This window comes from Drosophila eugracilis, unplaced genomic scaffold, assembly GCF_018153835.1.
Source record: "Drosophila eugracilis isolate 14026-0451.02 unplaced genomic scaffold, ASM1815383v1 contig_2088, whole genome shotgun sequence".
NCBI classification, from domain to species: Eukaryota; Metazoa; Arthropoda; class Insecta; order Diptera; family Drosophilidae; genus Drosophila; species Drosophila eugracilis.
Genome location: NW_024572964.1, coordinates 2,845,828 through 2,859,494, shown reverse-complemented (window position 1 = coordinate 2,859,494; position 13,667 = coordinate 2,845,828). Strand labels below are relative to the sequence as shown.

The window sequence follows — 13,667 nt, the reverse complement described above, 5'->3', positions numbered from 1 at the left end:
CCAACTATCCCAAAATAATGAACCAAAAGTCAATTTCGTGTATTTCAGATGCATCACTCGTCTATTTCTCTTTTTATTACTCGATAATTGCCTTAAACTTGTTATGTTTTTCTTTGATACTTTATAAAATGTAAACTACACGAGGTTGTTATAAAAAAATCAAATACTTCATGTATTACAATTCTTTTTATATAATTTTTCCGTCCATATTTTGCTTTTGGTATGAACATTTCCTTAAAATGCCGTAAAGTGCATATCAAACCCGTCCTAATTAGGTTAATGCTAAACACATGCGTCAACTAAATCTTAATCAAAGGTTGTGGAACAAACAAATCCAAGCGGAGCCGAAAGTTACAGTGGGTTAGTAAACCAGGCTGGCTGTGAGGCGTACATATATTTGCATCTGGAGAGGATCGGCGGGCGGACTTAGTCGAGAAAGTGCGGCTTGAGGTGCTTCAGCATACCGAAGGTGCGGAAACGGCGGATTTTCATCACCTTCATCAGCTCGTCGTCGCAGATGGCGAACTGCTTGTTCTTTGGATCGTAAAGATCACGCTCTTTAATAATGGCCCACACCTTCTTGACGACTTCGTGACGCGGCAGGGAGGACTCCCCCATAAGGGCGCTCAATTCCGGTGAGAGATTGTAAGCTCGTGTGAAGCCGGTGCTCTTGCGTCCAGATCCTCCACCTGCTCCTCCGGCAGCCTTGGCCTTCTTCTTGGCCGCTGGCTTCTTGACCACCTCGTAGTCGGAATCAGATCCAGCATCGCTCTCGGTACCGGAATCATCAGCATTTAAAGTCTTACGCTTCTTTTTCGGAGCCTTGTGCTTCGTTGGCTGTGGCCTCTTCTTGGGACCCGGCTTCTTCTTCTTAGTTGCCTCCTCTTCGCTGCTGCTGGGATCCTCCTCCTCGCTGGGCTCGCTCTCATCATCAGGGTCCGCATCCGGATCCTTGCCGTCGTCATCGTCTTCGTCTTCCTCGTCTTGCTGTTCGTTGATCACTTCCATCACGATCTTGTCAAACTCCTTTTTGCGGCTCAACAAGGAGCAGTTCAGCTTTCCCTCGACCTGTTCACGCACCCTCTTTGCGGAAATGGTGGCCAAATCAGCGTCCTTTAAAACCGCCTGGATTTCGCGACGCAGGTCCTCGCTGGAGATGTCCGACATCTTGTTCGTAGTATTCCTCGTTTTCCTGCGGTACACGTAGGTCGTTCGGCCTAAGCGGCACATTGAAGAGTTTCTCGGTTATTATGGCTTAAATTCCCATATTCCGGCTACTTTTCCACTTACCAGGGGCTCCGTTTTCGGTGGTCTTTTCACGTTTTTCGGGATAATTTACGGCGGCTAAAAAGACGGCACTTTTCCGTTTTTTCTTTACACCAAGTCCGGCGTCTCTATAGGGTTGCAACTTGATAACCGCACGTATCGTTATCGATACAGGGTATCCCTTCATAGGGGCAGTGCGGATAAATCTGGCTATAAGACAGGTGTAGTTCAATGTGGCTATTTTCTAGCTATATTTATTTCAGGCTTATAACTTCGAAAGCATATATACTTGTTTCTAAACTGCCGTATCGAAGTCTGGATTTAAGTAATTTGTATTTAGAAGAAAAGAGTTCAGTGGGGTTAAAATATATATTAAAATTTGTCTTTAGGTTGGAGTATTAGCTAATCACGTATTTTTATAAAGTTGCCAGATCTAGTAAGTTAAACGAATTTTTTGAATTTCATTCGTTAGGTTTATATTTTCCCTGGAAAGGCAAGAAGAAATTATGAGAAATGTAGATTAAGGTCTTTAATAAGTCATATTTTACATTTTATTTTTGAATTTTTTCGGTATGGACGACCGACAACTCTTGAACTTCTTTAAAATACGGTCACCTTTAAAGCCAATAGCAAATCGACACAGCTATCGATAGTGTTGCCTAAACATCGATTTTTATCCCAGCTCTAAGAACGTCGCGTATTTGTTAAAAACTAAAACTAAATAATATTTAACAACCGTTTAAGCAAACGCGGTAAATATATTTAATAAATAACGTGTCTCCGATGTGCAATAAGTTTTTGGCGTTAGCCCCTATACGTGTCGTGTCGCTAAAATTGCTCGGATTTCAGCAGCTGCGGCAACAATAACAATATAAAAATATACCAGCAACAACTACACACACACAACGGCAAGAACAACAACAACGTGCGCTGCGCTGAGGTAATTTTGCTATTTTTTATGCTTCATTTTTGTTTATTTATATAAATGTGCGTGTGTGAGAGTGGGTGCGTGCGATGTGCGTGAGATTCCCGTCTAAATTTGATTTTTGCTGCAATTTTCATGTAGCCCCCCTTTATTTAATTGCATTTATGTATATCTATTTGGCTGCTTTTAATCCGCTTTTTGTGAGAGATTCGCAAAGTTTTCGCCTCGCTCTTTGGCTCCTATTCGTCGCTTTTCGCTACTCCGCTTTGGGCCGCTGCTTCGCGTCTTTGTTTTGCCGGCGTTTCGATGAGTTTTTGTTGTCTCCTTTTGTTCGAACATGCGACGCCCTTTTTCCAATTGGAACTTTTTCTCTCCTGTATTTGAAATTTTTTTTTTTATTGAAAATAAAAAAATAGTTCAATAATTTTAAAGTGCACATAAATATTAAACAAAATTCGACCTGATTTCCTATACAAAGCTACACTAAAACTTGGCTAATATTAACACAATGGTATGTTAACAGAATACTACACACTATAAAAAAGATGGATTTATGCTATTTAGTTCTAACAAACAAAAATACACTTTCCTATCTGCCAAGATGTTTTTATATTGTTAACGAGGTGAAGTTGCATTTTAAGCTCAAAACAGCTCAAAACTTCAGTTCCACATTTTCTGTAAGCAGATTACACAGTATCAATAAAAATATCTGCCGAGCTATATTTATCCAAAACTGATAAGAAATGCTTTTGAACTTCCTTAAGTTGAAGTAAAGGAAGATAACGCACCCAACAAATTATAACAATATAAGTATTAAATGAATTTTAAGTTTAGTCCCCTCTAATTCCTCTTAAACATATAATTATCTTTAAGATTCTTCTAAAAAGTGTACTCAATATTCGAATTCATCTGTGCTTGTTTACAAAAATTGGTGTGTATTTTGTAATATTATTAGCCTATTTGATTATTTATTTATTGCGGCGGCTGTGCTCCGTGTTGTCAGGCATTCATTTTGTATTTTTTGTTTGCCTTTTTATTTATTTTGTGGCTTGTTGTCGCCCCACAGTGCCTGTTGTAAGTAGAAGGCCCCAACCTGTTGCTACGCGCCACCCACAGAAGTGATAGCATACTTTTCGATGGCAGTGTGGCAGACAAATTTAATATTTCAACGTTTTCGTTTTTTTCTCAGACCAATTAGATGTTCTTGGCATAGTTTTTTCTTATTTTGACCGATCTAACATTGCTCATTTAAGTAATCATATAAATTATCACAGATTATGAAATCAGGCGATGGAATTGGCTGTTTCTCAAGTTTGTTTTTTTTATCTATAAAATTTGGCTCCTTGGGAAGGGCTTTTAATTAATTATATGTAATAAAAAATATCGTACTTTTATTGTTTATAAAGATATATAAGGGAAAAAGATATAGATAAATATGACTTAATGGTGATGAAGGGGATAATTGCTTTAGATAGATAGTTCAATAGGGATAGACTCCTATATTATGGTTTTATATTCCTTAAAAAAATTTTATATTTATTTTATATTTTGTTTTTGCCATATATTTTGATTACCTGCGAATCTGGTAATGAAAATCTCTTGAAATTTCCCGCTGTCTTCGAATGATCTTTGTTTATAGCTGTTTTAAAACTAAATGCTCGCTGTGCCGTTTCGTCATTATGAAACGACGTCAAAGTAAAAGCACCAAAAACTTTCGCACGGTGAAAAATGTTTTTCAATTTTCCGCCGCTGCTGCTGTTGCTGCTGCCCCGAGAAATAAAGAAAGAAAAACTTTTCTCGCCCACGCAAAAAATTCTGACGCGCTCGATTTGTGTTTGTCTTGGTGCCTTGTTCCCATATTTTTTATGCTAGCCGCTTGATAATTTATGCACAAAAAATTGGAAAAAATAAATAAGCAATGCCTGCATTAAGGCGATCGGGAATGGAATGGATTCTCGCAGCATTTCTGCCGGAAAGTGAATGAGCTGGGTGCACAGTGGGCCATAAAAGTCGGCCCACTCATAACTCATAGGCCAAACTATTGGTCTGTCGTGACCCTGGGTGAGGTGCTTGACAGTGGCAACAATTAAATTCGGTTGGAAGTGCACATATCTTTTTATGTTTCTAGCATGTGCACTATAAAATTGTGCGAATGCCCAAAATTCGCAAATAAATTCCCTTTTTTTCGGTGCATTTGTTTGGCCGTGACATTGCACTTGCATCATGGAAAATGGGGAATGGGAAGCGCAGCAAATGGAAAATTCAAATAGGCTATATATTCCGATGAAAAATGGTTCACTTTGTTTATGACAATTTCTGAATGGAACAATTTACAAAAAGGCAGCGAATTGTAAAAGTCAAGGAAAATGTACAGTGCGTTACATAAAAAACGAAGCAGAGGAGAATATTAAAGTTCAAGATTTACTTTGAATGTTTTCGTTTAACGTAGAAGTAAGTTCGGAAATTCCTTAAATTATTCTAGTATATAATATTCATGGGAAAAGTATATATTATCGATACCCACTGTATTCGGGGGCTGGGAATAGTTTGCGACTAAGGCGTCATAAAAACACGCCCACAGCCATGACACAATCGAAGATGATGCCTGGTAATCTGCCGCCCATTTGCCCGATTTTCCCCAAGGGGGCCGAAAAGCCTTTTGACGTTTGCGCCCAATTTGGCCATAAATTTGAAAAATGATTTTGTACAAGATTCTGCACTCGACTGACGAGCAGAACAAGAATTTTGTGTCGCTAAATGAAAATGAACGACAAGAAAAGTCAGAGCTGAGTCAATTTTCTTATTTTAGTTGCTGCTTTTGGTATTTGCTTTTATGTTATTCTTTTAATTTTATATTTCTATTTGCGAGTAATAAAAAATATATATTTGAGCTAAATTTAACCCAATTAGTTGTCGGCGTTCTAAATTTGTATTTGCAATTTACTTTGATTTTCCTTTGCCTGCATTCCTCGGCCGCAAATCAATCGAAAGAGCACATTCTAAGGGGGAAAACTGATCGGGGATTAGTCATGCAGGTGGTTCTCTCTATATCTATGTACCTACTCGTATGCCCCATGGCCCACCACAATCGACATCGAATCAATTCACAGTTTGGTTTGTGTTTAGGAATTCTACGACCATCATAAATTATATTTTATATCTTGAATCGATTCCCCAACGTCCAATTGCCCAATTTGTGAATTTGTTTATTGGCAAAAAATTATGCTGCGATCTGGCGAAAGTTATTTTTCAGAGACGTTGCTGTTGCTTTTCAAGGTCGTTGGATTGTGTTTGCAAAGGATTTTTGCAGTTAAGATCTCTGCTTTGGATGTTGGCCAAATAATAAATATTCTTTTTTTCGCATTTTTCATTTGGCATAACTTTTTGTTGCTCCTTGGGATATTCGGGCTGGGTAGGGAAAATAAAAGAAAGGTGTCCGGGGGGGCTGGAAAAAGAAATGGGGAAATATATTTTAGGAAGTCACTCATAAATAAAATATATTTAAAGTGCTTAGGCTATATTTATATGGGAATTTTGATTGGTTTAGGATGCGTTGAACTTTAAGAGGTTTTATTTCGCCATTTTTTATATTTTATATTATCATAAGCAGGATTAATTATATAATAGCTATACTTTTCTGTCACTACTATTCTTATTTCTGGAATTTAAACAAATTACAGAATCTGTACATAAAGTGAAAAAGATTATAATAGAGAAAAGAAGGTTTTATGATTTCTTATAATTTCATAATAAAAGCCACTACAGCTGGTTCAATCCTTTCCTTGTGAATAATGGATTTTACCTATTTGGTACCATTTATACTAAGTACCACTTAAAGAACCATTAATTGCTAACTTATGACAACCAAGGTTTCTCTTCCAATCATCTTCAACCTTTGAGGGACCTTCGCACGTTTCCTCGTAACTGAACCCAACCAAAAAGATAGACTAAGTGCAGGCACACACACGCCTTGACCCAGAAACCCACTTTAAAACGGAACCCAAACGATCGTAGGAACCCAAAGACCTAGCCAAATGGCCAACTCTCCTTAGTGTAGGGTGCTCGTGAAAATCGACCGAAAACTTTGAGGAAAAACTTTTCGAATTTAAGAGCCGTGCGCCGATCGTCGTTTACCGGACTCTCTCCGGTGAGAGAATATTTTGAGTTCTATTTTCGAAAGTACGTTTTCGAAACTCAGAGAGTGAAAGAGCGAGCCAGATTCTAGGTTGTTGTTCGTGTAGGTAATGTGAAAGTTCATTGTTTCATTGAGGAAAAATGGTGAAAAGTCAAATTATCTAACAGTGGCGAGATGCTGTGCGGATGGTAGACGAAGAACATTTCGGAGATTTTGAAAATTTCGAGCTCGAAAATTCGGAAATTTCGAAATGGGAGCAGATCGGCGTGCGCCCGGAATATCTACACTCAGTGGTCTCTGCGGAGGTTTCACGTTTGAACGTCTCTCGAACGAACATAGACGATTTCCACGGAAAAGCGCAATGTGAAAGCCAAAAAAGACTAGAAATAGCCTGGCGTGACGTCCCACACAGACGACAGACAGCAAAACGATTAGCACCGTCAGTAGCGGACTATAGCGAACCGAGAGAGGATCTTACGCCCCGATCTAACTGATCTAACTGATCTTAAAGTGTTTAGCCTAAGAAGTGTTACGAAAATGCCAACATTCCATTGCTAAAACCATTGCTAAAAAATACAAAAAAAATAAAATAAAGATATATCGAAAGAGAGAGAACATAGATTCCTGACAGCAGGTGGTTGTGTCGCGCGAGTGTCTCAAGTGTTAAGCTCAAGGATGTGTTTCTAACCAATCCCTCGACGCCGATCATCGAGCCGTGTCGATTGAATCCGAGAAGTATCCGAGAGGACTGCACCACCGGGTGGTTTAAGTGGTTCGCGGGGACCATGCCGGTCATTGCCGACGCCGCCAGCGATGAGCCACCAGCAAAATGTTGCAAACATTGTGAGGGTATGCCTAGATCTTACATCCAACCTATCCAAAATATCCACCTTGCCACCTTCTGTATAAACAATGGCCGGAAAAGTGCAGCGGGTTCGTTAACCGATTCCGCCGTCGCCGCCGTTGCTGGCTATTAACTTCGGCCCAAAATCCAAACACAATTGAAAGATTTATGCTTAATTTACCCCCCACCCCGCCCCTGTGTGCGCTCCCTATTTTCCCCGCCACTTGACTGACATTAACTTTGCTCTCCATTTGTTTGTTTTAATTTTGTTGCTCTTTGCCCAGGGGCAGCAATTGCTAAGCACTTAGTTTTTCCTGCTACCAAATCAAAAAAAAAAAAAAACAAAAATTTAAAAAAAAGTAAACCGCTGACGCGTCTACTTAAAATTGTTTCGGCTGTGGAAAATCATGACAGCCAACGCCACCGGCTGCAACAAAATAGGCCTCGAGATTAGCTAGGGAAAAATGGATTTTCGCCGGGATTTTGACAACATAAAAATTGTGACCGGAAATGTCAAAATATTTTGCAGAGGAAACTAATTTAATTTCAAAGAGGATTTTCATTTTAATTATTATTATTGAAATGAGCCATAAACATTGACTTTCATGGCATTTGATACAAAAAATGTTCTATATTCTGTGTCTTAATCGGAGAAGATTAAAAACTAACACTTAACAGTTTTTTTTCGAGACAACTTTTTGATTTTTAAGAAGATGTTCGCCAGTTAAATGCTTATAAGTAAAAACTCTCTATAAGCAAGGATTTGTATAGCTATATAGTATATAGAAATCTTTTTGCTCGGTTTTTGAATATATTTTCCATTAGCAAAGTGTCCTGAATCTAAAGATAAGATAAATTCATTATAAAATCTGATAGTTGACTTTAATTTAGTTGGTTTTAATTAATTAAGCAAGAGTGTTGTCCCTAATGAGGGGAGGCTGCGTTTCTTTTTACGTTTTTTTTTCTTCTGCCTTTTGGCCGTGCGTTTTCTGCTTGGCACGCGCTCAATGTCACACTGACCAGCCCACCTACCTCAGCCTCCCCAATTACGCCTCAGGCCACCCATCACCACCCCCAGCCCTTCTCCGCCTTGGCTAACGAGCTGTTAAAAATAAAGCATTGTAAAATGTTGTCAACAAATGCAGACATTGTATGAATATATAATGTAACGAGGAACCCAGCATATATGCCAAAGTTAAACAAAGCGTGGGCGGACCCCCGAAAAACGCAGCAGGGGAATCGAAAACCATGCGGGAAATATTTGATATAGAAAGGAAAGGAATTTGCGACTCATATAGGAAGAGGTCTTTCGTAACCATTTGGGTTTTATTAGAGAAAGAACCTAAGTTATCCAATAAATTTGAAAAATCTAAAAAATATACCCCAAAATTAAAATCAAGAAACCATATAATCATTCTATGACTTCCCTTGTCCACCCTTTCCTTGGAAGAACTGCTTTTATCTTCTGTAAAAGGCAAATAATCCGCTGCTGCCACTTGTTGAGACCCACGATAAATAAACTATCGCCCGAAGCATTTAAAAATAAATAAATTACACTAATACCCAGAATTAATCAAACTAAAAAAACAAGCAGCATGGCGAACAACAGGCTAAGCCGAATCATCTTGGCCATATAAACGACTTGTTTACAACAATGCAATCTTGTTTACAAATAGCTGAGAAGAGGAGGAAAATTCCATTTCTTGCGGCTAATCGGAACGTAAAATTTTCCAAGCCTTGACACTCTTTCAGTATATAGCGCACATATATTTTAATTCCTTTGATATATAGTGATTTTGATGGCTGTGATTAGACAACTGCAGTCGAATGTAAAAACAAAAATCATTTTGATTTTTTCGTTTATGGCTTTTTTATTTACATGATAAATGAGCGGGGGCCGACTGCTCGGCAAAATTAGCTGCCGTGCGACAACAACAAGAATAAAATTTAATTTAATGAAAAGGAAAGAAAAATAAAACCGGAGCAGACACACAAACGTCGGTCGTCCCTTTCCAGCCCAGTTTTTCCTCGCCTTCTTTTTTCCTTGTTTTTATGACCATTTTCATTGTAATTTTTAGTGTTGAGTGGGGCACAAGGTGTTGTCGTTTTGTGTTTTCTGCGTGTGAGCGCTCTTAAACACTTCAAAATGAGTGTCGCTGGGGCTATTTCCAGTCCTCCTGGTTGGTTTTCCAGCTACCCCTTACTGCCCCATCGAATTCCCATTGGCTGGGCATTCCTGACATCTCATTCGATTGCTTCTGAGGCCGAGGGCTGAGGCTGAAATCGTGCTGAACTGTGAATTCAAAAAGGGGGATATTTCATGTTCTGTTGCTCAGACGGAGAATTTTGGGGATCACTCACTGACTAACAAAGCTCATTGAACTGTTTTGTGCACGAAGAAAAACTAATTAAATGTTAGTTATGATAGAATATTTTATAGGTTATAGTTATAGTTCAATGGTGATTGTTGGCATTAGAATTATAAGAAGAATCGTCTTAGTAATGATCTTAGTAATATCATTATCTGAAAGAAAATCAGAGTACCATTCGTGTTCTGAAAAGTTTCTTAACATCACATTTTTCTCATTATAAACTATAATTTTGAACACCTCCCTTTTCTCTCTCTGTACCCCCAAAACTACCAACCCAAAAGCACTCAGTTTGCAATTGGAAAATCAATCAACTTGGAGGCTTTTCCAGCCAGCCGCCCAGTGGGGAATTCAAAATTTCACTTACAACTCGGCTAGCCTCATACAAAGTGGCAAATAAATTTGCACTTGCATCATCATCATCATCGTATCGTATCGAATCGAATGGAATGAATAGGAATAAGAATACAAATACCAATAAATGAGTATGAATATTGATATTCCATGGCAGCCAGAGCGTCGTGTTCGATTGTTTTTCCTCGCTTTTCCTTGCTTTTCCTCGTAGCGCGCGAATGTGTGAAAAACATGCCGCAAAATTGCCGAAAAAGCCAAACGCACACATGGAAACTGCGGCCGACTGTGTGTATTTGCATTTTGCCCATTTTTGTAGTCAAATTTCTGTTGTTGTCTGAATCAGCCATCCTCCGTCCCACTTTCGCCCACTGTTTCCCTCCCTTCCCTTTTCCTACCCTTCTGACGTCTTTTTGGGCGAGCGTGTACAACGCGGCGTATGAATATAGAAATTTATTACTCCTGCTGGCTTTTTTTTATTTTGTTGTTTTTAGCTTGCGCAATGTTTACACACATTAAATGGCAGCGTCCAGTCAAAGTCAAAATCCATGTACACCAGAAAAAGAGAAAAGAGAATCGATCGTTGGTTTTTTAAGGGAAAAACAGAAGGAGAACTTCTGCTACACTGAAAGATAAATCAGTGTCAGTTTAGAGGGTTTAAATTTAATATGGATTATGAATAATGAAGTTAAATCTAAGATCAAGTAGTTAGAGATCAAGGAAAGGTTTTGAAAAAAATCATAAAAATGCTAATGCCAGTTACAGTCACCCCTTTTCTGATAGTAACACCTACATTTTCCCTATTATCATCTAAGAAAAGGATCCCGTTTTCCACAGTTCACTTGTTGTGCATTACTTTTGCATGTTGCAGACACATGTTCTCTAACGAAAAACCCAAACAACAACAGCAACAGGCAGTTTTTCGTGAATATACATATAGACATATGTAAATCCCCAGCGTATGGCAGCGCTATATATCCCACATTGTCCAGTTTTACCTCGTTTTGCAATTTTGCTGGCCAAGAAATTCGTTGGAAAATTCGGAAAACGAAAGCGCACGCATTTGTGCAAATAAACAATGTGTGGGCGTGTGAGGGGGTAGAAAACAGGTGGGGGTGGGCGCATCTAAGCAATGCTGGAATAGTTTAGATTTAGGCTTATAAGTGGGCGTATTGAAAAGAGAAATCATTAGAAAATTGTGGAATTTTAATTACTTATTTTAATAATAAAAAATAAAGATATTTAATCTACAAAAGCCATACTTAAGTAATCTGTTTTCGTATCTCTTTAATCATCGTTTATCCACAGCAAATCTTAGTTCCCTTTTTCTCATTTTCCCAAAGCTCTTTGCTTTCAGTGGCTTTTCTCATTTTCCCTCGATGAACGCACTAATTCGCAATTGCCACTGGAAACTACTGCATTCCAATCTCACAAAAGAATCGGGGAAAATGCGAAAAACACAGAGAGTGTGGATGAGGAAAGAGGGATTTGTCTCTGGGCTCTCGAGCTGGCAATTTGCAGGTGTTCCTTTCGCTGGATAAACAAATTACCTGGCTCCGCTTTCCCTCTTCACCCGGCTATCTGTATCGTTAAATTCTTGTTTTTTTCTGGCTTATTGGCAAATATTTTTCTTGGTAATTTAGTGAAGTTTCCATGCGAGAAGCGTGTGTCTGTCTTGGCAAAGGTCGTTCTTCATGTTTCACATCGACGTTTATTTAATAAACTGATTCGCCTTGCATTTATTCGCCCGTTTCGCTTATTGAAATGGAATCCCATGAATTTTTTATTGCAAATGCAACAATTTGTATTCATGGCATCGCTCGGGTCGAGTTCAAGACCCAAGATTCTCTAGACCGGGATGATGTAGCATGACCATTATGACTGGGTCCGGGATGACGGCGGCGACCTTGATTTTGAACTCATTTCAATGAAAATTGCAGCATTAAAATCGAGGCCATTGGCTGGGCTAAGTACGAAAAATGCTGGCGAAAATTCAGCAATGTTGTCGAAAGTAATTCAGGTGAAATGAGTGGGGAATGAGCTGGAAATGTAAGGAAATTTTCGTACTTAAAGTTGTGGAAAGTAAGGAGGTTAATTTATAGAAAAGCCAGTGGAACTATAATACTTGAAGTAAGTTCTGTTTTCAACATAAAAACCTTGTTTTTGTGAAGTTTTACAAACTAAAAATGGTTTAATAATTTATTATTAATAACTATTTATGTATATTTAAACTACCCAAAAAGATAGAAAATCAACTCTCAGTCAGGAAATGGCTTAATTATTTTACGGGACAGACCCATTTAGGCGCTTTCCAGTCCATAAACATCGGCTAAACTTTTATGATTACTTTATGTATGAGGGATAGAGTGCTCTAGCGCACCCATATCCATCCCCATCCCCCAAGCAGCCCCATTTAACCCGAAAACACCCACAGAAATACAAACATTTCGGAACAGAGTCCGGCGCACGCCTCATTAGAACACCTTTCAGTTTGCTGTGTAATTTTCGCAACATTTTTAATGGCGTGCGGGGACATTTTGGCACTCGAGTGACCGTGTGCGTTTTACCTACGCCACACACCCAACCCCGCAGCCCCGCTCATTTCCCTGTGATTTTCCTCGCATTTTCTTTGGTTTTCCCTGGCTGCTGCAGCAGCATCAGGCTGCGTCGCACGCAAAACTATTTAGAGAAGTGTCAAGAAATGTCTGCATTTTGCATTCGCCGTGGCCATTGCATTGCAACATCGTAGCAGCAGTCACACGCCTGCCACTATATGCACTATATATACTATATATGTACTATATATATAAGCGATATATGTGGTGCGGGCGGGCGTTGATAAATTACAAAACATTGCAGTGGCTATTTTAAATGTGGCATGAAATTTGGTTTCTGCATATAATTCGCTTTTTTAGCATCGCTTTTTATGCTGTCAACGGAATCGGGACTATATGGCATCTATATCTCAAGCTGTCGGCTTTCTGCCTGACCGAAATCTATGTCAGATTCCCCATTTGCTTTCGAGTGCATAAAACGAACACCTCTTCTAAACAAAAGCATCCAAACACGAAACGCAATTGCCAAATAAAAATAAAACAAAATTAAGAAAAAAACCAAAAGAAATTGTCATTTGCGTTGCGTTTTGTTTGTTTGGCGTTTTGTGATTTATTTTCGCTTTGACAAATGCACAAAAATTTGACCATGGCATGTCAAGAAGTGTGGTCATTGTATTTATAATGCCGCTCCGATATAGATAAATGGCCAACAGGCGGAGGCGGCACCCGAGTCGGCAAAACCCAGACAGCTGAGCGATAGATGATTCGATGGCTCTTCCAGAAAAAGAAACAGAAACAGAAACAGAATCAGAAACTGAAACTGAAAGGACTGAGCAGAATCGTGATCCGAGTGGCTAATTAGTCAGGGATCTGCGAAAATATCTCGAAAATCTACGTGAAATGTGTTTGAAATTAGGCAGAAATTTTTCTTATAATTTTTTGATTCATTCGGCTGGCTATGCATAACAATTGGATAATTAATGATGGAAAATAAATCGATTTTTGGTGCATGAAAAAGAAATAAACGAACTTGAGATTTTATTTCTTTCAAAAAGTGTAAGGTTAAGTTTTTAACAACAACAAAGTAATTATGATTTCCCAAGAAGTGCATCTCAAAGCTGACTTCTTGATTAGAAAACCTAGAACTCTTAACTGCTTATTACTTGACTTTGCTAACAAGTACTTGCTGCTTGTGGTACTCCCTTGGTAGCAGACAATTAAT

The 13,667-nt window shown here is 38.8% G+C and overlaps 2 protein-coding genes across 2 annotated transcripts in view; one reads left to right on the top strand and one right to left on the bottom strand.

Annotated features, from left to right (window-relative positions):
• Positions 1-33: 33 nt before the first annotated feature.
• On the bottom strand, positions 34-1,420 carry LOC108108063 (upstream activation factor subunit spp27). The gene is made up of 2 exons (XM_017215939.1): positions 1,291-1,420; positions 34-1,217 (listed from the first exon to the last, which is right to left on the bottom strand). The coding sequence occupies exon 2, from the start codon at positions 1,165-1,167 to the stop codon at positions 427-429; it is 741 nt and encodes a 246-aa protein (XP_017071428.1). The 5' UTR covers positions 1,168-1,217; positions 1,291-1,420; the 3' UTR covers positions 34-426.
• Positions 1,421-5,831: 4,411 nt separating this feature from the next.
• Positions 5,832-13,667, top strand: part of LOC108107826 (myocardin-related transcription factor B) — a 41,062-nt gene continuing 33,226 nt past the window's right edge. The window contains exon 1 of the mRNA XM_017215576.2: positions 5,832-7,175. Coding sequence (XP_017071065.1) covers positions 7,112-7,175 — 64 coding nt within the window. The 5' untranslated portion in view covers positions 5,832-7,111. The remainder of the gene's footprint in view (positions 7,176-13,667) is intronic.

What these genes read in the sequence shown, in the direction of transcription:
- LOC108108063 (XM_017215939.1), bottom strand. Translation starts at nt 1,167, where the DNA reads ATGTCGGACATCTCCAGCGAGGACCTGCGTCGCGAAATCCAGGCGGTT.